The following is a 26,992-nucleotide window of genomic DNA, read 5'->3' as shown; positions in this document are numbered from 1 at the left end:
AAGGAGACATCAAATCTCTCTGATTATAGCTGCTAGAAAGGCAATGGGTGTTCCACTTGTTTCTACTATAAAAAGTTATTCATAAAAAGCAGGCCAATCCTTTCTCTCAAGTGGAAATGAAAAAAAAAACAACAAACCAAACCCAAAAGCAACATCCCAGAAAACACAGCTGTCTGTTAAAAATTAACATTCAACATCCTTCTACAAAGATATGCCACAGTTCAAACACCAGAGCTGTGCTTTGTGCACAAAACTCTGGTTGAAGTTCTATGGCTTAAGTTCAGAGGGTATCAGACTAGCTATAAAAATGGTCCTTTCTGGACATAAAAGAATCCATCAATAAATCCTCCAGAACTTTTCCCTCTCATTGTGACATCATTATCCTACCTGGGACATAGCTTTCTGCTGATGGAAGATTTTGAATCACCTGCCAGAGGGTATATCTCTCTAGTATTTGGATTCATGTTATCTTACACATTTGGAATGTTGTTAAGCTTTATATATATATATATTTGCATCTTTGAAGCAGTACCATCATTTTACAGATAAGACAGAGACAAGGACACACAGTTTGTCCTGCTGTTTGTGTTCCCTGTTTCAATCTGTAGGCCACAAGATTTTTCAGAGCAGTCTCTGTCAGTGTTATCGACGGGAAATTAAACCAACCAGCACTCCTTGGCTGGAATAGTAAATTAAGCAGATACTTCTGAAGGACCCACATGTACACTTGAATGCACAGAAAATTCTCTCATTTTTCTAATTTAAGGTCACATCTAATACATAACGTTAAACTGCAGAGCTTCTCACCATGGGGTAATGTCCTAGAGAACTGTTAATAGCACAGAATGCTTTGCTGAACCTCAAATTCAATTCTTGGTTCATCGAAATTTAAGCCTGGCTTCTATTTCCTAGTACATTCTTTGTCCATCTATGAAATTTATGTTGAAAATATAATCATAACTTTAGTCTTACAAAATATAAATAAACTACACCATTTCCACAATCTCATCTTCAATTAATAAATCACTGTGCCATACCAGAAGGAAAATGTGAATTCATTTGTTTTTTTTTTTCCTGTCAGTGGCAGAATGAGGTCCAAAGAAAAGAATAAGAAAGTTGTTCTCACACTGGAGTCTTCTCCTTTCTCTTAGTTTTTACCTTGAAAAACCATTCCGAAGCATTATGCAAAATCCTGAATCAAGCTATCATCTTTGATTATTTGCTGGGAAAGACAAAGGTACCATTTGCTCTCTCTGTATACTGTGTCACCTTTCCTATTTTTTTATTATTACTTGCCTAATTTGCATGCATACACACATGAAGGCACAAACTGCAATCACAGCCTTTTTGTGCCAGGTCTTTTACAAACACAATGGAAATGTCTCTCTCTGCAGAAGTTTCCAAAACTTCTTTTATAGTAAATTGACAGAAATAGGTGTGATTCAACTCATCCTAAAATAGATATGTTAAATTAATCCCTCAAATTACCTGTTTCTCTCCTCTGACTATAAAGGGATACTGGTTGATTAGCTTAGGTGGAGACACTCACAGCGTAGATATCAGCAGTTAGATGATTTTTACCCTTAGTCACAGATTCCCAGGGCTTCTTCCATCTCACAGCCATAACTCAGGTTACAGATGATTTATTGCCTGTCCTTACAATACAACCTAACACATCATTACAAGACAACTGTTTCCTGCTAGTACAGAAAACTTGGTGAAATAAGGTTTGTTAGAAAGCTTATATATAAATCATTTAAGATACCCTCCCGAGGGAAGAACCACTATTGTCTGTAACTGTTAAGAGTATATACACATGTTTTAACTGATGAATATCTACTTCTTACATAGCAAATGTCATCTATAGATCTCGAGATATTTAAATCTTAATTTTTTATGATCTTCTATGTCCCATAGTCACTAGGACATCTTGGCAACCTGTGCTCCCTGCAGCATCTCTGTAATGATTTGCCAAGCAGAACACTGAGACATAATCCACCATCCTTAAGTATTTTTAAAAGCTTAGAAATACTTGTGGTCCCCATACAAAAATACAATTGCACCTTCCTGAAACTGTAGTCATTTAGTTCCTACTAATTTAGACTCCAAAGTCTTTCAGCTCAGATGACTGGTGAGACCTCATATTTATCACCCTGGTTGATAAATCCAAGATTGGCAAAATCTTCAACCCAGAATTACCTGCTAAATCTGAACGTAAAATTTATGAAGAGCCTGAGGTGACCAAGACTGTAATCATGCTAAATGAACTCCTTACTGGGGAACCCCTCTACACACATGGCTACAGGCATACAGCCATGCTGCATGCTCCTGCATATAATCCCTCACTCCCTTCTGCATTTTGGATGCACGGATGATCCTCCCTTAATTGGTGACTCATAGCCTTCAACAAAGGCGTCTATGCCCTTTCTTTTAGGAGCTGAACTATCTAAAAACTGTAGAAAACACTCAGTTGTTATGTCTGCCTATTTCTTAGCTAATATAAATCCAGTACAGTAGCATCTTCTGCAGAATTCTTTCGTATTCTTATAGACCTCTATTCAGTCTGTTGTATTCCCTCTGATATATATTACCTAGAGGGAATATGAGGTTATTACAGCTTTCAGTTAAACATGATACTGCCCACTGAATTCAAGAGATGCAGGACAAACTTTCTGTTTTATCTGTTATATCTGTAGAAAGACAATATACCTGTTATTCAGTCTTAGCACTAACCCTGCCATACCATCCTTTTAGGTACTTTGAGCTCACAGGAATTTATAGATCCCATGAACTGCTAAGGCGAACCCATCCTGGTTTTGGCTCTGATGACAGACTTCAAGAAGCTTTGCTGGTAAACAGGGTTGTCTCCTGCATAGAATTCTGGGTACGTTTTGTGGGTTTTTTTCTCCTGTGATCTATATAAAATTGGTATATGCTAGTTTGTAACCGTTGATTGTCAAGATTTTCATGATTTGTTGCAAGCTATCCATTTTTTAATGCAACTTTACCTTTTTGGCACTCAGTGAACAGGAAATATTAGATCTTATTGCAGATTTTAAGCTGTGACAGGTTATTTAGTTAGCCCACTTCGACATCCCAGTTTCAGAAGCACGTTCCTACTGAAACATTAGTGTTTCAGGCTGAAGAAAAAAAAAGTCTGAAGCAATACAAATAACCAGTGACTTCTGAAAATTTAGACTTAAAGGGCCAAAAAACAGGGTTGAACGTGCCACATGTATCTGCATGTACTGAGTTGCACATCTGCTTTTTAAAAGGTTTGAAAACTCAATTGCTGAAGCTTGAAAATATGCATTCTTTAGCAGAGAAATGCTCGTGCAGACCCTCCATTTTTACAACGGAGCTAAATTAAGCCTATTTTGAAAGTGCAAAGACAACATTTTTCAGGCACAAAATCTTTCAATGCCTCATCATTTTCCTATTTAAATGTTTGAAGAGACTTGTTTTAGTTTTGAGATATTATGTTTAGCATATTTATATTTGGAATAAATGCAGATGTTATATTTAGGATAAATAATTTCTAAAGGGGACACCATTATTTTTAAATTGCTTGATCAAAAAGTTCAGAATGTTTTCTCCCTCAGTGTGACTTTTGATTAAAGCTGCACATTTCTGAGATGCATCCTTTATCTTAACCTTGCCTTTTGATATTTTGAATTAGCCTCATGGAAAGAATTACATAAAACTGCCTCTCTACCCATACATAGATTCAGTGATGATAAAAAGCAAGATGTCCTGTTAATTTCCTTGTATGAAAGATCTTAACATAAATGCAGTTTCTCATTGCTGTATTGCTCTATAAACCAAGGTTCATTTCTCAGACATGCTGAAATGTGAGATGATAGGATAGCTGACCCACTTAAGATCAGCAGGTTTTGTCTTTGCTTTCTTAAATACCTAATGTTTTGTTAAAACAAACAGAATCTATGCTTTTTGTAATGTTTCATTTCTGTTTCTAAATTCATTTCCCGTTCCCTAAGAGCCTTGTTCAGTTAGAGAATTCACTTCTGAAAATAAGTCTATGCTTCAGAAACTTAGGTGAGCAAATATTCGTTTGTTGTATCACCTGTGTAGATGATACTCCATATATTTATTCCAAATATTAATTCAGAGGAGAAAATTCCCTGAGTAAAGTATGGGACATCACAATAGGACACCACATAGTTTTTCATAAAGAAAGAGCAGGAGAAAACAGTTGTCTAGATGTAATTTACCTACTGAATTAGTGTAAATGACTATTCAATATTTAGAGCAGTGGTGGATTTTAAAGGACTTGCAAGATTGAGCCTTACATTAGACTGAAGGCAGCAAGGATCACTGTGTGGGGAAATCAGAAACATGTAAGTAAACGTGGAAGAGAAGAGAGCTCTCTGAACGTCCAATTCACACTGGAGCAGTAGGTCTGAAAAAGCTGTATGGCCTATTTAACCACAGAGCTGAAGTTCATTCTTGGCCTCAAGCAGCAGAAATACTGTGTTAGCTCTTTTCATCTGAACAACTGGATTCTGTTTCTGCCAGACCTTCAGGTGGCCACTGATGATGAAGTTTTGTGTCTCAGACTCACTGCCTAGGTGAAGAGACTTGTGGCATGTGTTGGTGCTTACAGGCCCTTCCTAATTTTGGCTTTCTCCATTGACCAGGTCTCAATTTTGGGTTGGGATGCTGTTCAGCATCTCCAAGACTGTGGCCTACCCCACGGCCATCTATGTGATCTGCCCCAGCTTCTGGCGGAGGGAAGGGAGGGTGTCCTGCATAGTTTAGGGTCTGTAATGGAAAATCTCCCAGCCACAAATATGTCTTTTCAACTTCCATCCTTTGAGGCAGTTCTGAAAGGCCTCGACTGGAAGAGGATTGAGACACGCACACCGAAGTAGCACACCAGTCAGAGATATCTTCGGTTTACTCCTTTTCATTTTTTTTCTCTGTTTCTTTCTTCTTCTCTCTTGGAATATCAGGAATTAGTTCTCTTCAGATTGTGGATTAAGAATTCTTAAAATGTCTGACCCTCTCTTATGATGTCATAGCTAATGAGGTTTTCTAAGACAAGTCATCCCCAAAATAATTTCTCTCACAGTAAAATCCCCTCTAGATAAAATTTGTATTTGTCAGGTATGCTTTATTATATATATAAAATACATATTTATTTTCAGCTTACTTCAATAAGCTTTGAAAACAAAACCATGTGTTTGCTAAAGCATGAATCTCTCCCCCTCTTTTCTCATGCTTCAAAAGCAGTAAGCTTGTCTTCACTTAATGGAGGCAGAAATTACCTTTCAAAAAGCTATTGAAAGTAATGACTGCAATTTCATACTGTTCCACAAGTCATGCGCTGTTTCGTCTTGCTTTAATGAGCAACTAACTGCAAATGCTTGTTTTGACTGCATTAAGAAGCCATTTACAAGAAAAGGTTTTTCTTTAATAATCAAAGTAGAATTCCTTCACCAGGAACTTCTTTGAGATATCCAAATACTAATAAAGAGATTAGGATCACTAATTGTTTATTAAAAACAGGCACAAACAGTTTGTTAAGGAGCAATCAGAAACATAAATAACCCTTTGAGTTAGGTCTTAGGTGCAGGGTAGTCACAGATCAACATTTAATTTATAGCAGAAGGCATTCAGTGTGGGTGATCATGAACTTGTATAGCACAATGCAGACATAGGTTACAGCAATGTTCTTCATTTTCTGATAGTCTCTCCTACTTTCCTTTTTACACATCACAATTTAAATCATGCTAATTTTTTCTTGTCTCCTAACGTCAGATATTCCATTTTATGAGAAAGCATCAAACTGCGTGTATATGAAATAACTCTACATCACCAATCAAAAGAGTTAATGTGTAATGGCAGTCACAGCTACTTTTTCTTGACTTGTCTGGAACAAATATTGCATCTTGTTTCCCCTGCCTTATATGAGATAGATGAAGAACGAACCACATTCCTTGGCTGTCTTTCTTTGGTTTTCTGCACTCTTAAACAATAACCCAACCTAACTGACTAAAATTAGGTGGAACACTCCTACAATCTAATAAAGATTAGCCTGGCAGGTAATAATTTTTCTTAAATACTTTATATTAATTGCAATTAGATTTTCAGGCCAAATTTTCAAAAAATATTTCTCTTTGAAAAGTTTTGAAAACTGGTAATGTAGTACTTCTGGATGGGAGAAACAAAGGAAATATGGACATAAATCAAAGTCCTAAGTAATTTCTTTAGTTATATGTCATGCAAAATAATTTTTTCTTAATGTTCACCCACCAAAAAATTTCCTTTGCCTGTAAGGTAAACAGCTAGGCAAGCAGCTATCCATGGTTGCAGTACATGAGAATGAGGCATAGTGGGTCTAAAACCAGAACTTATAAAAAAACCTGACTGCAACTAATAAAGAATAATTCTCTCTCAAAACAGTAATGCATCCAGGTGGTGTGCAGACTACTGCAAACCACTGCAGAGGAAATTAGAATGTATACTTTTCCTGAGATTTGGCTTAGCTGGCATTTTCAACAATGTAATTCACCCTCATATTCTTCATAGGCAAAAATGCTGCTAAGATTTATCCCACACATACCATCTTCCTTAAGTAATCCTCACCTATACTGTTCTCCTAGCCTCCGCTCTTTCAGGTGGTGCAGGAAATCAAGATATAACAGCTAATCCTAACTGTTTCTGACCAGTGTTATTGTGTGCTTATGGGTAAACTTTAAAATAAAAATGTTTTAAAGATATGTTTTTAAGATAAGCTCCTGTAGTCTTTTGTCTTGTATCTATAGCCTGGAAATTACTGAATGACTGTGTATTCATAACTTCTATGAATCCTCGTCCCAAAATTTATACAGGAGCCTAAAAACTTATGGAAGACACTTAGTGGATCATAAAACACTTCCATCAAGGAGCTAATTATACAAATGTTCTACTGTGAGATGGCATATTCACTTTCCCCATTCCTTCAGCTGTCATGCAGAGTCATGCAGATTCAGTCCACTGTATGCTGCAGGTGCACACCATCACATGGCAACCTTAACAAACCATGTTGCTGAAGAGCACCAGAGGCAAAAGCCTCATAAATCTGCTTAGAAAGGCATTTCCAGAGTTCAGCTTTAAGATATGTCTGCATTAGCTCAGCCCTGGAGAACTGATGCTGAGGCCAATGAAGTATGCGCTGTTATGAGCTGCACAAGAACAAGCAGAGAGCATAATTTGTTCTTTATAAGCCAAAAGCAGGCTGCATCAGTCATGATATCTATTCAAAGATAGGAAGCTAAATTTCACAGGGCTTGAAAACCTGCATGAGAGAAACTAAAGACTGTGCACAACAAGCCTTGTTCCCTCTCTCCTTTTCATTGCTGAAAAAGTCACCAGCCACCAGTATTCTCTTGTCTTTAAGGAAACCCACCTTGCTAAAAGTGCTTAGGAGTATGAATGAAATGTATATATTTCAATGAATATATATGTGTGCATATGTATATATGCTACATGGCACATCTATGTTCATACAACCTGACTCAGTACAAGCTAATGTGCAGCTTTGATGACCTAAGTGACCAAACCACAGGGGCTACTGGGCTCCAGCACAGCTCCCCTTTGCTTCAACTGGGGCAGACAGCCCATTCTCTTCCCACAATGTAGACAGGATGCGGCCAACATGTGGACCATGCAGTAGGTCGCCAAGGCTTCCTGTACAACCTGCTGGTCCTGCGCCATGGATGGAGCCCTTGCTGTTCAGATTTGGCTGGCAAACACCAAGGGAATTCCTGATACAGGCTTTAGCTTCCTCTCTGCTGAATTCTTGAAAGCTACTTTTTTTTTTGGTCTCTGTTGCTGAAAACATCTAGTGGGAAGCAAATATTGCTAATGCTGTCTGTTCCCATGGTCTTATTGTAAATCCTGCAAAATTTAATAAAAATAAGAGGCTACATGCACTGGAAGAGAAGTACTACCTCTATTTCTATTATATATTTACATATCTTACATATTTTATTACTGCATATATTCACAGATTTTACTTGACCAATTTACATAATTGCTTTCAAAGTAAATTCTCAGTTCTCATAGATGCTATGAACCTGATAAGGAAGAGGTTAAAAATATTTCCTTTAAACCAAACTCATGAATTCCACCTATTTTGTATTCATTCTTTTTGGTGAGGTAGGAGCTTATTCACTATTTGATAACACCTTTGTTTTGTTGTAATACAACTTTAATAGGGGTGTCTTATTGAAACATGCACAGCAATTTAATTAGTCCTATCCCAGCTATCCCCATACTGAGAGAGATCAGTGGCATGAGAACAAAAAGAACATTATGGCCTTTTTGCCTTTAAGTTCAGTCCCATTAAACGATGCTCTCTTGCAGACTATGAAATCAATTAAGAAGTACTTGTGAAGATAGCCAAGGAAAAACTGTTTAAAGCCTTAACAGCTTAAATACCCCCTGTCTTGATGTTAGCCCTATAAAGCTATTAGACTCCAGTCTGGATTGCATTAGCACTATGAAAGACAGCTGCTAATCCTGTAACTACACTGCCTGCTTCGCCTCTCTCCTGCCCATGTTTCTACATGGATTGTTTTGAGCAGAGGTGAAAGAAGATGGGACACTGAAGATGTATCAGGCAGAAGAAAATACTAATCTGAATAAAAAATAAATAAAGAAAATATTTGAGTTTCTTCCTTAAATAATATAGCCACCCCTGGCTTAATGAAGAATAGGAGTAGTGGTTTTTGTTGTTTGCTGTTGAAGGGGTTTTGCTCCTAGAAAGTAAAATTCTAGATACCTTCATACTGAGAGTATTTCATTAGTTCAAGACTGTCTATGCCAGAAACTACTGGAAATTGAGGACATTTCCAGAGAAGAAAGGAACTTGAGGGGATTCTGTATATATCAAGGGTGAATTACACTGGAACGTGATGAAAAATAGTTTTCTTTCTTCCTTGGGGATTATTCACACTACAAGGTTTGCCAAACCTGGACTAGGTTTGTTTGTTTGTTTGTTTGTTGCCTAAATAAATTTCTTTACTCAGATTTTGAGTTTGTGAATATTTATTCAGGTGATTTTTTTCATATTTTTAATAACTCTTTGCATTTTATATAAATATAATTTGTATAATAATTTTGTGGTTTCATGTATCTATTTAATTGAACCAGACCTCCAAATTGAAACAAAATATGTTTTTACCTAAAGAGAACCTTTAACCCACCAAACAATGTTAAACTGGAATATTTCAAATGTAAAGAGTTAAAAAAAAAAAACAACAAAAAAAACCCAACCAAACAAAAATGTGATATCCAAGCTCAGGAACTCATTAATCCTGCACTCACATTTTTCCTTCCTCTATGCACAATATTGAGTCAAAAGGACTCTGTAAGTTGTTCTCTATAAGCTGCTGTTAACACTGAAACAATTTTCATCCAGAAATCACTTAGAACAGTAAGCCAACTCTTTCCATTGTCAGAAAGAAAAGCCACATATAAGAGAGACTGCTTGCAGAGAAGATGGCAAGAATTTCCTCTGCTTTTCTGACATGAAGTCCCAACAGCGAAAGGGCAATTTAAATTCCACAAGCAGTTACAGGATCTATGCTGATATTAATATTGTTGCAATAAATTAACAGATGTGCCAGACTGTGATGTCTGTCCAGAAATGTCCAAATAATGAAGATGCACCTGGAGAACCTAGCAGAGAAAGCTCTGCAATAATCCTATTGCTCTACCAGTGAATATCCTTATGCAAAGGACCTTGCAACCAAGCCTGCACCAGTTTCCTCCAGCCTGAACTTGGGTGCGGACTTGGTCAGGTTTCTTTCAACACTCATTATCACACTAACTGAGATGCTCCCGCCTCTGCAGCACCACATGACAGCACTCAATGTTACCCACACATTTAGGGCAGGTTGTATTCTCTTTACACGCACAGCTTTTCCCCAGTATGCAATTCTGTTTTCCCTTCTTTCAGTCCCAGCACAGTGCATAAGCCTCTCCAGGTTTTGAAAGTCCAGAAAAAAAATACATGTCTAAGTAATATCTGGATTGCTCAGTGCTCTCCTGGAGCAATTCTGTCCAGCTCAGCAGACTCTCCTTCCCCTGCTCTTTTCACACGATAGCAAGGGCTGCTCTTCATCCGCCTCCTCCAAGCATGACCCAGTCTGAAACCAGCCCCCTTGCCCACATCCAGAGCTGAACATGGAAACAGATACAAGCACCAAAACTCAAGCCCAACTCAGTAAAAACCCGTACCAGAGCAGAGAGCTGAACAGCCACTGATCACTAGAGAAATTCAGGTTTGGATCCAAATTCAAGCTCATACTTTGAAGTTCATGGCCTTACTTCACCGGTTCCCCACACACCCCCTCCTCCTCCATCCCACCCCACCTCCAGTCATGTCACATCCCTCTGGGACTTGCTTACCTGTCTGACCTGCAATTGTAGCAAATAGCCTGTGGGGAATCCTGGATGGGATCTTCAGTCCAGCTCTTATCTGGTAATACCTGAGGAGAAAGAATTAAAAATTACATGCTGTTACACAGGCGACCACTTGATCCAACCTAAAAATCTGTGCAAACACATCCTGGGCATCCACACTGAAACAGAAGTGTTCAAGAGAACAGGCATGCTTAGAAATACTGAGCCTTTTCTTCTGCTTTGGAATTTTAACTAAAGTGGGTTTATACTGATTTTAATAAGGCCTGTCTTCTTTTACAGTAGTCGGAGTGGACACACTGGCCTGATGTGTGACTAATGAGGAAAGATTGTGAGAAGCTCTTGGCTTCTTGTAGGGAACAGAGACACAGAGAACGATCTACGATAAAAGGCAGTGAGATCAGACAAGGAGTGACAAAAATTTAATACAAAATAAAAAAAGAGGAAACTTCTGTGGAAAGACAATAAATGTGCTAATCTCACATCGAGGAAAATTCAATTTATACAGTGATTACCTTTCTTCTGCTCCATATTGAGGCTACCATATCATGAAAATGTTAACATTCACCACATCTAAACCAGCTATATTCTAGTTATTTGCCATCCCATAGGTGATCACTATGTTAGATGAAGGAAGACAGAAAAAGACAACATCAGCAATTTCATTGGCTTAAGTTATACATGGTGCAGGTTACTTCAGAAAGTTTGCAAATATGAGCTCAGTCTAAACAGAGAAAAAAACTCATCCCGGTCTTCTCTCATTACCACTTTCATGAATGAGGAATAAGAGGCAGCGTACAGTACAGTACCTAATCCACTACATTGTAGCTCAGGATACCTCCGCCTGTTTGCAGATCTCCCACTGACCTGCTGTAGCATCATGTTGGTGTCAATCCCCCTTTCTCTGCGTTTTCCCTCCTACACTTTCTTTGGTCTATTCGTTTATAAATTCTTCCTATCACATAAGTACTTGCAGATATTTTCAGTCTGATTTGTGTCTGAGCCTCTAAATACAAAAATAAAGGTTAAATTATAACTGTAAAGATCCACTCAGCACCTAAAGATGTTATGACACTTAGCAGAATTATTTCCTCAGAAAAGCATAACGATATGGGGAAATGAACAGTCAAAACACTCAGTTTCCTGTGAACTGCTGTATAAACAACAGCTCATAAAGGTTACACATACCAATAAAATCCTTGCTAGGGGTGTAATAGTCGATAAACTAGATCTATGTCTGCTAGGTTAAAAGCTGAAGAAAGGGGTTTGATGGGGAAAAAAAAACAAAAAAAAAAAAACAAACAAAAAAAAACCACCTCAGAAGCAATTGTGTCATTGTCCTTCATAGCTGAAAGCTCACGTTACCCTACCTACTCCAACTGGCAGGTCCTTGCTAACCTGGTTATAATTCCAGCACAACCTGTGGCATTTTTAGGTATCTGTTTTAAGCAAGAACTTGGGCATGAAAACTCTCCATGATTTCTTCTGATTTCTTCCAGAGGATGTGCAAGAATTATGCCTTAAGACCCTTTGTATTTTCATTACAATTATATGCAATACAATTTTTTAACTGACAAAAATACCCTATTGGGACTATCCATACAGTCTAATAATTTCCAAATAACAGCAACGTGGTATTAAAGGAGGATTGGCACAGCAGTGTAATGGGACACTCCTCAGTATGCGGATATTAATGTTTTACTACATGTCCATTCCACTAGACTTATTGCTAAGAATAATATCCTATAACTGTCTGGCTACCTCTTTTAGACTTTTGCTCCTTAAGATTGTGGTGGGTTATCTTTGGCTAAGGGCCAAATTCACACCCAGATGCTCTCTAACTCCCCCTTATCAACAGGGCAGCGTGAGAAAATAGCATGAAAAATAGGACAAGATAAAGACAGGGAGATCACTTACCAGTTACTGTCACAGGCAAAACAGACACAACTTGGGGAAAATTAATTTAATTTATTCACAATTGGGTAGTAAGAAACAAAACCAAACATTAAAACAACACCTCCCACCGCCCCACCCTCTTCTTCCCAGGCTCAGCTTCACTCCTCCTGACTCCTCTCCTCCGAAGCAGCTCAGGGGGATGGGAGTTACAGTCAGTCCATAACAACCCCTCTCTGCTGCTCTGTCCTCCTCACACGTTCCCTGCTCCAATGTTGACCCTTCCACAGGCTGCAGTTCCTTCACGAAATATGCAGCTGGTTACCTACTGCCACGCTATGATAATGTCTGCTTTCTCTCATCATGTGTCTCATGTTCAGAAGCATCTCAAGCAGCCCTAAATACTTTCATTAGGAAACTGATTTCCAGTGGCCTTGGCTGGTGCTCCAGATTAAGTCACCTAAAGCTGGGGAGACCACACACACGTGCCAGTTTCAGTGACCATGTAGGCAAAACTCTCAGTAGACTTCGAGACATTTGGCTCCTAAGAGAGGATGCTGGGCGGACCTTGGCTTCACTCATTGTCCAGACTAGAACTGCTGACTACGATGCAGCCTTGGATATCAAAAATACATGAAGATACCTCAACACTGGTGACTTCATAACAAGGTTATTTCCACCCTTTATTATTTCCTTTGCAAAATAGACTAGGTGTAATGACATAAAGTAATGAGGTCTCCATCTTATTTTAACCTTTCCCTGTTCATCCCCTTAATTTTGGCAAATGCATTTGAATGTCAGAGATATTCTAGAAGTCATAAATAGACATCTTCCTGTGTACCCACCAAGTTTAACTGCTCAAAACAAAAACTGCATAGAAAAGTCATAGAAACCTAAGGAATACTCAGATTAAGCTTAAACTCTAAGGTTAAAGGTCCAGATGTAAAGAGAGTATGGAGACTAGTAAAGTCTGCAATACTCAGGAATGCGACCAAGAATGCCACTCATATTTTATAGGTGACCAAACATGTTTTCATTTTTAATAAAAAGAATTACACTAATCAGTTACTAATGAATGATCTATTGCAGATTGTTTGGCACCTGATGCTAAACGGTCTGGCCTTGATAACGCAATGGCATAAAGCAATTCCAATATAAACCATCATGGAATTAGATACATGCTTCTAAGAGAAAGACTTTAGAGAATGGTCCTATGCCCAGAAGATACAAGAGGCTTCTGAATATCCTGTTGTTTCAAGATTTGTGCAATTGTGCATATGTGTGCATTGCAATGCCTTGCACCGCAGGTGACACTGTTGGTCAATTAGATTAATGGCAGAGAAGGCCAGTGATGTAGAGGATCTCAGATCATATTCCCCCAACACCTCAGTGACATTCAAGGAAATTAACACACAGGGCAGTGAAAGTGTTAAAGGCTCAAACCCAAAGACTGAATTAAAAATTAAATAGAAATAGAAATGCTTACAATTTATCAGTTTATTTCTTTTAAAATTGAATATTTTCCCTGAAAATCTTTAAGAACAAGTCATTTTTCAGTGAAAGTTTCAGGCAAAACATTAACAACAGCTCCAAAAGAGGTTATAAATATCACAAGCAGAATATGAGCAAAGAACAGATTCACTTTGGGTGGCCAGAAAAAGCTAAAGACATCCTCATTTGAGTTTCACCAGACCTCTTGTTGTCCAGTTAAAACAAACAACTTCCATACAGGAAACTGAATAAAGCCCATTACTTTGGTTTTTGGTTTGTTTTTTTTTTTTTTTTGTTTTTTGTTTTTTGTTTTTTTTTTTTTCTACTTTTAAGCCACATATCAATGTTTAAATCACAAGACAGGCAAATATTAACCATTCCTCCTCAGAGCTTCCCCTGAGTCTTTGTAGGCAGGGAGGAATTGTAAAACAGTGACTTTGCCTAAGCAAATACATAAAAATTAAGGTTCCTGCTCCCACACTGTAAAGTTGGATGTTACTTCACAATAGTTTGTGCATTGTGAGGAGGGTTTTCCTGATCAAAATACAGGCTACTGCAAGATGCAGAGTCCCATACATTTTCTTCATCAGCAAACATAGAAAAATATCTCCATTTCCCCACCCCACTGCCCTCCACATGTCTTGGTTGTACCAGTACAAGTAACGGTGAAACCAAGATGTAAAACAGAACCATGGTAATGTGGGCGCAAATAAAAAATAAAACACTCTTTTTGTCAGTACCTTTACAAAAATCCACACTGTTGCATGACTGAATACTGTGCTTAGTCCCTGCTAACAGGACGGTAGATGGAAAATGGTTTTGACATGCTAAGACCACTCATTCTGTTACAGTGAGGTACTGTCTGAACTAGAAATGGCATAAATCATGCTGAGAAGCAACAGGTATAGCTGGCCACGCAGTGTTTCTGGTTTTCCTCAGAATGAAGCAAACCATCTCCAGCTGGCTCTAAATACTCTCATCAGGAAGTGGCCTCATAGGCTGGTTATCCTCACCAGCCTCTTCCAATCCACCCCAGCAAAAGAGGGATCAGTTTAGTCACCTGAGCTCTCCTAGAGGCTGCATGACCTGTTCTTACCCGAGTTGAACATCTGCTACGTGGGCACTGCAGAAGCAGAGCCTTGAGGGTGGGCTGCTATCTGGGTAGAGGCAATTGCATAGACATGGCTTCTTCTTTGTGTAAGTAGCTGCTGTCTGCATTTCAGGCTTGGGAAGAAATCCTACAGACAAGGGCTTTATCTCTTCCCAGCTGAGTGAACCTCTCCAAAATGATATGAGGCATGAACAGAAAAACTATAAAGAATAGGAACAGGACCTGGCGGTCAAAATCTACACCTAAAACTGGAAAATCAGGAGGTAAACATTGCAAAAGCCACCAAAATAGTTACAGCAGGTCCTCTACTACATATGTGCAGGAAAAGACCACCTGATAGTGATATCGGGCTGACAGTAATGATAAATGAGAAATTGCCTCCAAAAATAACAGGCTATTTTGCCCTCCTGCTTACCTTCTTTTATGAAGAGCACAGATAGGAAGGCTAAAGGGAAGGAGTACAAAGCTTTGAAAAAGATCACAGCCAAGATGCTAAAATCAAAGAGGGCAGCATGCTTAGTGAAGATAAAGCTGGAGAACCTTGGCAGAAATGGCGTGTGAACTGGACACTCAGAAATACAGGTTTACAACAAATCCAAGAAATTGCTAAAAGTACGGAAGGGCTGATGATGAACAGAAGTCATTTCAAACAGTCATTTTGCAAAGGGGCTGAAATGGACAGCACTATGGGCCCTGACTGTGGTCCCAGGAATACATAAGACTTTATGGTAGTTTTTGAAGCGAAGAATAATTAGGGAATAAATGAGAAATTGCAATACAATTCCTGTGTTATTACAATTGGGCTAAGTCTGGCTTATTAGAATTAGGCTAAGTAGTACCTCTCTTTGAGTAAACAGCTGGCTTGTGGGTTTTTTGTTGGGTTTTTTGTTGGGTTTTTTGGTTCGTTTTTTGGTCCGTTTTTTTGGTTTTGTTTTGGTTTTGGTTTTTGATGTTTTGGGGGGCTTGGGGTTTTTTGTTGTTTTTTGGTTTTGTTTTTTTTTAAGGTTTTCTTTGGTTGGTTATTTTGGTTTTTTGTTTTGTTTTTTTTGGGGGGGAGTTTGTTTTGTTGGGTTTTTTGGTTTTTGGTGGTTTTTTTTGTTTGTTTTTGTGGTTTTTGGGGGTTTTTTGGGTTTTTGTTTTTTAAGATAAGCGCAGTGCAGAAAAGCTTATTTAGACTTCAGTAAAGTAGGGAGACCATGGAAAATCGCCAGTTAATGTGGAACAGGCTCTGTGAAGAGAAGATCAGGAAACAGCAAGCTGATTTTATGAAAAGCACTAAAGGAACTTGGCACACTTAACTCGGCCAAACACAGAGCAATCAGATCCCCTCTCGATCTATAAATATATTGGGAGGAAAAACATCAGGAAGGAAGAAGAAGAGCGAGGTACAAGAAAGTACAACATTGGCACAAGAAAAAACACATATAAACTGTCCATGAATAAATGCAATTTAGAAATAAGAAGTTGTAGCTGGCAGAGGAGAGAGACTGTGAAACAACCTCCTAACAGAAGCTGGAATGAAAAAGCCAATTTACTTTTAGGGTGAGTTCGGTAAATTTCCTAAAGATTTATAGGACATGGATCCTTCTTATTTGCAGAACCAAGGTTATTTATGCAGGTACTGCATACCAGTCCAAGTCCCTTCTCTGCCGCAAGACAGCCTGTGTGTGTCACCCTAGTAGCAATGAATTTGCCATCAACACCTTCACTGGCCATTTATGAATTATTCATCTTTAAAATTAAATAGATAATTTGAATATTAACTTTGTTTTCATGTGCCTGGACACACACTAATCCCGGATGACTTGTACTGACTCACCTAGGGTGCTGATGTTAAAGCCTTCCTCGGGAGCCCGACTCCACTGACAGATGTGTTGGGTAACACTGCCTGCCCTTGCCTCCCACTTTCACCTTTCAGCTTCTCGGCACTGTGGTGGTCAGACCTCCTCTCAGGAGCACCAAGATCACTCTCAGATGTTATGTGCTGACTTAATCTTTAAGCAGGGTGCAGAGGGCTGGGGTTTTTTGCTGTCTTTTTTAATTATTACATTGCACTCAAATACACAGAGGAATTATCTACTTTTAGGAGAATAAAATGTTTCTTCTTCAGATAACTCATTGTGCCATCTCTAGTGATCTAACCATACCACAAGGCAGTACCTAACCCCAAATGATTTACATTAAAAAAAGCAGAGAGACATGTCAAGTGAGCAGGCTGGTACCAGACCTGTTACTGACACATTGGACTCCATCCTCTCCTTGCTTCCTCCTCTCAGATCAATGCCAGAGATTCTCAGCCCTCATCTAGTCCTGCAAGCTGCTGCCTACTTGTCTTCCCCTGCCATTGACTGGTAATGGCATTATAGAGCCTAGGTTAAAAAGGGATGACTAGTTTGAGAGAGGCAATTTGTTGCGTAATATTGACACATCACACTACCAAAGCAGATGACTCCCACCAGGAACCCTGACAGACCAGGCTGCTCCTCCCTGATCATTCCTGCAGCATGGAAATCAAAAACATGGGCTTAGTAACACTGCAATAGGAGCCAGACAAGTTCATAACTGCATAGCTACCGCCTGATTTGAATTATACCTGACCAGCTCCAAGGCTTAAAACTTCATCCCAAGTTAGACTACATTTTAATAAACAACCCTTCAGCTAATACATACTGCAAACAAACCAGATGTATGCTTGAGCCTGATCAGTCAGCCTGGAATTTCCATTGCTTCTCAGACCAGTGTTGAAGTTGCCCTCCAGCAGCCCCTGTCAGCAAAACTTTTCTGTTGAATTACTGCTGCAGGGGAGCCAAGACAGCACACTGTTTTGGAAGTCAATGAGGAAAAGCTTTACAGGCAAGGAAAAAGACAGATTTTGTCATGAAAACAGCATGAAAAGAGACCACAAATCTCTATGCAAGATGACCATAAGGAAAGTAACTTCAATGACAATAAGGAAAGTTTGAACTCATGGGTTTCAGCTGGAAAAAGCACATTCCCTCTTGAAACATTAACAGAACTTTTTGTCTTGTGCTGATGATCCCCAGAAGAGGATTCCCAAGTGTGTTATGACCTGAGAGCTACTTGCTACATATTCCAGAAGTTTATGCAGGACAGAGGAAACATCTGTGATCATCCAGGCTGATTCCCAGGAAAACATAGTAATCAATAATCAGCCAAACAATTTTTTTCTATACAGACATTGTGGGCTGAAACATAAAAAAAAGCCTCCCATCCAGTTAGCTTCATGCTGAGAAAGTAAAAAGTGAAAAGCAATACCTGTCTTGAAAGTATAGAGAGAAACCATGGGTAAAGGAGGTAACACAGGGCACTGTTTTTCTTTCTTTTCCCTTCAATGAGACAAATCAGAGGTGTAGCAATGAAAGATTCTGCAATTTTGCATCCGTCATGGTTTAATCCCAGCCAGCAACTGAGCACCACACAGCTGCTCGCCCACTCCCTGCCACCCCGGTGGGATGTGGGAGAGAATCGGAAGAGTAAAAGTGAGAAAACTCATGGGTTGAGATAAGAATAGTTTCATAATTGAAATAAAATGAAATAATAATAATAGAATACACAAAGCAAATGATGCACGATGCAATTGCTCACCACCTGCTGACCAACACCCAAGCAGACCCCGAGCAGCGGCCCCCCAGCCAGCTTTCCCCCAGTTTATATACTGAGCATGACATCATATGGTATGGAATATCTCTTGGGCCAGTTTGGGCCAGCTGTCCTGGCCGTGCCCCCTCCCAGCTTCTTGTGCCCCTGGCAGAGCAGGGGAAGCTGAAAAGTCCTTGACTGGTGTAAGCACTGCTTAGCAACAACTAAACCATCAGTGTGTTATCAATGTTATTCTCACACTAAATCCAAAACACAGCACTATACCAGCTACTAGGAAGAAAATTAACTCTATCCCAGCCGAAACCAGGAGAGCATCAAACAATGGAGGATTTTCCTTGCTTGTGGCAATAATGCTTTAGGTTACATTTCTGACAGAGTCAATAATATTTCACAGATCTATAAAGTGCATGAGTCAAACAGCAGTGCACTGCATGAATCCATCCCTTGGTTTTTTATTTGGTGGACTCTTTGGGTATTCAAAGACAGGGGCGCATGGGAAAAGGTGGTGATTTTACGCCTAAGACTGAAGATAGACAGCCAAATTAGACTATGCTGCATATCAGAAAAATTATCACATTGCTATAAAAGCAAGTACAGTGTGCAATACTGGAGCACATGAGGAAGCCCTGTAGTATGACAACAAAATGTTTCAGACAAACCGTTTGATATCTTTACGCTAACGAACAGCCAGTGTCAGTGGTTCACAAACACCTCCACAGAAGCCGTTTGTCCCTTCATGGTCACCCTCCAAACTGTGACTCATAGCAGCTGTGGATGATGCTTGGAAAAACAGGTATCACTACACAAAAACGCTTATAAAACACATATTGATCAGTGATACAGTCCATTTACAACCTTTTATAATGTACAGGGTGTCTGCGCCCAGGTCTCAGCAGTGGAGGCTGCAGGGCGGCCTCCATTAGGAGAGGCCGGGGCTGCCCCGTGCCGGACACAGCCGGTCCCAGCCGGTCCCAGCCGGCTCCAAGGGCCCCACCGCAGGACACAGCTGAGCCCCTCAGCCAAGCTGGGGGCGCCGGGGGGGGAAAACAGGTTGCCGAAAGGGCCAAAGGCGGCCCAGGCAGAGGAGGAGGAAGCCAAGGCGGGAGCAGCAGCAGAGGCAGCCCGCGGGCGCAGGAGGAGGAGGGCAGGAGGGGCTGCAGGCCCGCAGCAGGGATCCCCTGCAGCCCTGCAGAGCCCCCGCTGGAGCAGAGCCCCAGCCTGCAGCCCGGGGAGGGCCCCAGGCCGCAGCAGGGGGATCTTTCCTGCAGGAGCTGCGGCCGTGGAGAGCCCAGGCGGGAGCAGGTTGTCCCTGAAGGACTGCAGCCCGGGGAAGGGCCCGCGCTGGAGCAGGGAGAGGTGTGAGGAGGGAGGAGCGGGCGAGAGGGGCTGGGGTGGACTGACCGCAACCCCCATCCCCACCCCCTGTGCCACGTGGAGGGGCAAGGAAGTATAGGAGCTGGGAGTGAAAGAATGAGGTTGAGATTGGGGAAAAGGCAGGGAGAGGAGTCAGGAGTGAAGGAATGTGGCTGGCTGAGCCTCAGAAAAAGGAGTTAACAGGGGGGAAATGTTTTAGTTTTTGTTCTCAGCACCCTACTCTACTTTTAAATATCAATAAATTAACCTTCTCCAAATCAAGTGTTTTGCCTGTGACAGTAACTGGGAAGTGATCTCCCTGTCTTTATCTTGACCCAAGAGCTTTTTTGTCTTATTTTCTCCCCCTATCCTGTTGAGGAGGGGAAGTGAGAGAGTGGCTGGGTGGGATCTGACAGCTGGCCCAGGTCAACCCACAACACACAGATCCCCCTTCAGGTGTGCATTCTCTGACTGAAGCTGAATGATGCTGAAAGTCCTGTGTTTTTCCTGCATCTCTAACTGCAAGTCCAGCTGTGATATCTCCTAATTTTTACTGATCAAATTATCTTTATATTCTTCTAGTTGGTCTAATAAGCCTGCAATCTCTCTCTTTTGTCACAAGTGCTTCCTGTTCTGCCTCTAACTGTTCCTTTAGCACTTCATCAGAACTGCCTTCTGTAGGTACACCATGCCTTGTATCATCCAATTTAAACTGTAGAGCAGATATCTGAATCAGGTTATTGTACTGTTGCTGTTGTAATTTTTCTTCATTTTGTTTTAATTCTGTTTCCACTTTCTTCATTTTTTATAGTTGTTCTAACTAGTTCACAGTCTTCAAGACTTCAGTATCTCTGTTCTCCAGTTCTTGTACCTGTGCCACCAGTTTCTCTGTTTCTATGTCACAAGCTGTAAATTCTTGATGGTTTTGCTCCTTTTCTAATAAAAAATTATTGTAATCATCCATCTTCTATTTTGTTTCTGCTTGCTAAAATTCTATCTCATATTCTCTGAGCATTCCAGAAGTTTTTGATGTTTCTGTAAGTTTTAACTGTTCTTCCAGTTCCTTAATTTTTTGTATATCCCATTAATTTTTCCTTTCTATAGCTTACTTATCCATCAATTGCCACTGGTTTTCAAGCTGTTTTCAAGGACTGGAATTTTCTTGCTTAGATACACAGCCTCCAATAATTACTTAGCCAAGTCCTGATTACTATGCAGCTATTCTTCGTGTTCTACATCCTATTATTTCATTTGAGAGGGCAAGATCAAATGGTCCTTTCCTGCCTGACACTGAAGCTCTAATTTCTCCATTGCTAAAAATTCCACTTCCAGTCCTAGAAAGTGTTTATAACAGGAGGCAAGGGGTTGCATTATTTCTTTTACAGTTTTGTGGCATATCACTATCTTTTTATTGTCTTATGGTGTTGTACAGGATATGTGAAACTTGTCAAACTAATACTCTGTTTGTACAAAAACTGTACAGTTTTTGCTCCACATTCGACTCATGAAACACTGAAAAGTGTCCACATTTAGAATCATAGAATCATTAAGGTTGGAAAAGACTTCTGAGATCATTGAGTCCAACCGTTAACCTAACTGCCTGGTCCACCTCTAAACCATGTCCTCAAGCACCACATGCACACGTTTTTTGAATACTTCCAGGGACTGTGATTGCACCACTTCCCTGGGCAGTCTGTTCCAATGCCTAACCACTCTCTCTGTGAAGAAATTTTTCTAATATCTAATCTAAACCTCCCCTGGCACAACTTGAGCCCATTTCCTCTCATCCTGTTGCTTGCTCCCTGGGAGAAGAGACTGACCCCCACCTCACTACAGCCTCCTTTCAGGGAGCTGTAGAGAGCAAGAAGGTCTCCCCTCAGCCTCCTCTTCTCCAGGCTAAACAACCCCAGCTCCCTCAGCCGTTCCTCACAAGACTTGTGCTCCAGACCCTTCACCAGCTTCATTGCCCTTCTCTGGACACGCTCTAGGACCTCGCTGTCTTTCTTGTAGTGAGGCGCCCAAAACTGAACACAGTACTTGAAGTGCAGCCTCACCAGTGCCAAATACAGGGGCACTATCACCTCCCTGGTCCTGCTGGCCACACTATTCCTGATACAAGCCAGGATGCCATTGGCCCTCTTGGCCACCTGGGCACACTGCTGGCTCATGTTCAGCCGGCTGTCAACCAACACCCCCAGGTCCTTTTCCGCCAGGCAGCTCTCCAGCCACTCCTCCCCCAGCCTGTAGCGCTGCATGGGGTTGTTGTGAACCCAAGTGCAGGACCCGGCACTGAGCCTTGTTGAACCTCATACAGTTGGCCCCGGCCCAACAATCCAGCCTGTCCAGGTCCCTCTGTAGGGCCTTCCTACCCTCCAGCAGATCGACGCTTCCATCCAACTTGGTGTTGTCGGCAAACTTACTGAGGCTGTACTTGATTCCCTCCTCCAGATCATCAATGAAGATATTGAACAGGACCGGCCCCAACACTGAGCCTTGGGGAACACCACTCGTGACCTGTCGCCAACTGGATTTGACTCCATTCACCACCACTCTCTGGGCTCGTCCATTCAGCCAGTGTTTTACCCAGTGAAGAGTGCACTTATCCAAGCCATGAGCAGCCAGCTTCTCCAGGAGAACGCTGTGGGAATTTCCTACCTGTTGTTTGTTTCTGATTCTGTACTGAGATCTTTAGTCTTTTAGAATAGGGAACGCTGCCTTTCTTTGTGTTTTATTTCTTTATTTGTACCATGTATGACAGAGTCATGTCTTAATCTGTGTTTACATCTCATAGGAGTTACCCTCATCAATAGAGCTGCCTCTCTGAATTAAGAACCTCATTTTGAAGGATAGCTCAGAAGAGCTGAACCTTTGCAACCCTATTCCCTTTAATGAGAGAAAATCAAGTTGTAATGAGTTCTAGAAACCAGGCTCCAAAAGAGAAGAGGATGAAATTCCTCTCTCAAACCCATCTCACTCAGACATCTTAGGAAATGGCTCAACATTTTTCCATTGTTTCTTCTCAAGCAAAATGTAGCTACTAAACATTTTTCTTTTTTTTTTTTTTTTAAGAAAACCTATATTTTCCTCCTTCCATTCCCTTAGTGACTGTCTTCAAGGAAACTGGAAATTTAAAATTAATTTTGAATAAATTACAAAAGTAATAATCTTCCTTTTATGGAGGCATAGTAGAGACACTCATGTGAGTCAGTTTTTTCTGAATCAAATGGTATACGTGGGTTCTGCTAATTTAGACTTTTTTTCAAAAGAAGAACTTGTCCAGGCAGTCTAGGCTACAAAGTATAATGCATTTATAACCTACAACTTCCAAGGTAATGCATGAGAGAAATGTAGCCTATGTTAAGCTGGTGCAAAAGAAAATATTTCAGATAGATTAAACATTTGAATGCAAAGAATATACTCCCCCCAAAAATATGCAACAACAACAAATAAAGCTTAATTTCAGCAGCAACCACTGAAATAGTGTCTTTGCACTTCTAAGATAAATTTTTGTTTTCTGACAGGTGCCTTAAGAATTCTGCTAGACTCAGATAGAAATGATGAATTCTCAGAATTTATGCTGGGCAGCTGTTTTTAATTTCTGTTTGCTCTGGTACCAATCTGCCATCACTGGCCTCAGTTTTATGCAGCTCTGCATTGCCCTTGGGAAGTGTGCTGTGTGCTACTGCCAGATGTTTCAACCTTCTTGAACCTTGATTCATGAGGATCCATCTGCTGATGCACCTGAGCAGAGTGGAAACCTGATGTGTTGGGTCAGTGATGTGAAGCAGGGACTGTAACACCAAATTGGTATGGAGAGAAGAAGAGGCAGCGAGTGAGAATTACCTTTGGGCTCCTGTAAATGTCAGGCCTTGGTGGGAGGCACTTTCCCATTGCAGCAGGGTAATGTGGCTCCTCTCTTTTCCTTGTTCTGCCATCCAGCCAGCAATGGCTGAAACTGAGCCCAACGACGGCAGATCAGCAGCACAGCAGTGGCTGTGTGGGATTATGGACCAGGAGAACATCCTGAAATTGCCAGAGATACAGGCATAGCCATGGAACAAAGCAAGTCTCATGCTGAGACCATGCAACTTGACCTATCTGCATAACTTTCTTACATCATAAGAAGCGTTCATCTTGTATGGGACTTCCAGGTATTTGAACTGACCAATGTAGTGATAGCAGAATTTAGGGATCTTCTAGATGGCCTAAGTGGCATAACTTGTCCTGGGATCACGATTCACTGTGTGTCACATCGCACTGCATCTCCACTTTGCTCATGTCCCCAAACTTCCTTCTGTTGGAAACTAGTTCAGGGGCAATGGCTGGAAGACACTCAGGTTTTGTATTCATTTGGGGTTAGACAATTACCAAGCTGCGAATGAAGTGAAAATGTCTCCTTGGTCTTCTGGGTCAGACATACCCATTTCGACCCATTTCGACCCCAATCAGTTTTTATCTCTGCTTCGTGATCACTTTGGCTTTCAATCTTCTAGGAAGTTTCGAGAATCAGAATACGAAAAGATTTGAATACTTTTTAAAGCAGCAGTCTCTGAGAAGCCATTTTCTTGGTATCATTTTCTGTTGTCTCCTGTTTCCAGGAATGGGATCCAAAACTTAATAAAATTTAGTGTAAATAACCACTTCTCCAAACCTGTTTATCCATTTCAGTCTATAAACATTATGGAAACACTTTAGAACTCTCATGAGACACCATATTTGTCTTATTGTAGTAAAAAATGTAATATAAAATTTTTAATTAAGAAAGAAAAAGAATGACCTTCAGGTATATTCAGCTCCTTTTATATCTATTAAATGATTGCTATAGAGTGCCTCTTGTTTGCACCCAGAACAGTTAAGGGCTACTTAACTCTCTGAGATTATCACAGTGTAAGATTTTTCAGGTGCTTCAGTTAGAAGAGTACAAAATCTCTCGATCTCTAGCTGTTCGTATGATGTACAAGCAGATTGAAAAAGGTTACTACTTGACTACTGAGACTACATTAAGCCATGTTTTCAAGGTTTTTCATTGCCTTTGAGACAAGGATATAAGTGCTCATATCCTTATTAGGATTCTAATTTTCCTGCCCTTTCCTTTCCCCGTCTGTCTTTTCCAACAATAAAACACGTCTTTCATTTTACTCTGCACTTCACCATTCTACTGCCTACTCCTCTTCACCCCTACTTTACTATGCTGTCTGAAAGGGAAGTAAAGGGCAAATTGCTTTAAGAGTATGGGTATGGGACCAAATAAAAGGCAGCATTGGTACCTTGGTGAGCATAAAAGGGCAAGAGCCCCTGAGGTAAGCATAAAAGGAGATGTAAAGAGTGCTGGTTGGTGTAATTGTCAGAGAGCTGCAGGGATGCAAGGGCTCGAGCTTTTATGGCCTGTAGGGTTGCAAGTTTCTGCAGAGAAGAGATGATCTGATGAAAAGCTACAAGAAGCTAGAAGTATAAAAATTATCAAGGTTGTGGCTTACCTGGATCCAAATGAAAGCTTTGCTTCAAATGCATCAAGTGCCAAGTGTAGGCTCTGATTCAGTAATGCACTGAAATATGGGACCTCTCCTGCTAACACTAGTGTTCATTTGCCGAAAGTTGTTTATATCTCCTCCACATTGTACCCACAGTACTCAGCTATTGAGAGCTTCCAGCTCTAAATCTTGGACTCAAAACATATCTATCAGTGTTTGATCCTGGGAGATCTGAGCACCTCCAGAAGATGCTGACAACCTTTGCACACTGTTTGCTTGAGTGAGAATGAATCACACCAAGTACCTCCCAGGTCCGCGGACCTGGACAGTATTTGTTGTTAAAACAGGATTTTCTGTCAGAATGAAAAATCAAAAAAGAGGGCTGCCCTACATTTAGAATTGAACAATTTCCTCTTATTGAATGCACAACTCCTCTTGTCATGATTCCTTGTGTCTGCATGCTACAGCCTCCTTGTAGGTGAGAATTTTACTTTCAGTAGACCCCCTATGCCTTCTAGCTAAAGACAAGGGCTTTAGCTTTCCCTATTAATTTTAGGCCTACCTTCATCAAAAGTTAAAGAACCTGAGGATAAAACTGGAGTAAGAATCGTAGAAACTTGATGCGATAAACGGCTGTGGAGTCTGGACTGGAGTGCCACAGTCATGTTTGACTAACCTGCTGTCATGCCCTGGCACTGCAGCCATGGGCATCGCAGAGGAAGCTGCGAGACAGAGCTGTCACCTTGTTCAATGTTTGCGTAAGACTGAGCATTGAGGGCTGAGGAAAGCCTTCCTTCTGCCACCTCCAATGGCTTCCAAAGTGAGGGGAAGGTTCCCTGGGCTGTCTGAGGTGTTCCTCCTACTGCCAAAAAGGTGGGAAGGAAATGCTGATGGTGGGAACGGTGATGGCTGCTGTGAACAAGCACCTTCTGCCTACTGGTAGTTCCTGAGCCACACACTCTCACTCCTTCTTTCTGGGGCTCTTCTATACCCTACCAGGAGCCTGCGGTAGAGCTAGGTCAGAAAGGCTTCTTGAAATAGCATTTAATTGAGAAAGTGTCTGGATTGGTGTTTGTAGATGTGTGTAAGTTCTCAGGAAACATCACACAAAATGTTTTGAAATATGCATACAATTTAGTTTCAAGGTTTAAATTTGAGTTTTATGCTTTTTTTTTTTTTTTGATCACTTCAGAATGCAATAGAATAGGAATGATTTTCCATTTTTTAATTTAATAGTACATTTAAAATAATTAAGAAGAGCCTCATGCTAATCCACCTTGTATTCTTTTCTGTCATTTTACTTCCAGCTCCTGTAACAATGGACTTTGAGATCAAAATGTCCCTGTTTGTATGTGATTCTTTGTGGCACAGTGGCAAACTCTTTGGTTGCAAAATGAAATATTCTGCCCTTGCATGTAAAGAAAAATATTTTTGTAATTGGAAACATTGTGTGTCTGTGGAGGGTTAACCATGGCTAAGGGCCAAACTCCCACGCAGCTGCTCACTCACTCCTCCTCATCAACAGGACAGGGGGAGAAAACTGGAGAAAAAAGCTCAGGGGCTGAGATAAAGACAGGGATATCACTTACCAATTATCATCATGGGCAAAACATACTCAAAT

The 26,992-nt window shown here is 40.6% G+C and overlaps 1 protein-coding gene across 1 annotated transcript in view; it reads right to left on the bottom strand.

Annotated features, from left to right (window-relative positions):
- Positions 1-26,992, bottom strand: part of FAM135B (family with sequence similarity 135 member B) — a gene marked incomplete at both ends in the record, with an annotated part of 152,691 nt that overhangs the window by 106,202 nt on the left and 19,497 nt on the right. Inside the window, one exon of the mRNA XM_082326563.1 lies at positions 10,420-10,499. Within this exon, the coding sequence (XP_082182689.1) occupies positions 10,420-10,499 (80 nt within the window). The remainder of the gene's footprint in view (positions 1-10,419; positions 10,500-26,992) is intronic.

Source organism: Platalea leucorodia (assembly GCF_965183815.1).
Source record: "Platalea leucorodia genome assembly, chromosome: 1".
NCBI lineage: Eukaryota > Metazoa > Chordata > Aves > Pelecaniformes > Threskiornithidae > Platalea > Platalea leucorodia.
This window is presented reverse-complemented; position numbering and strand designations above follow the sequence as displayed.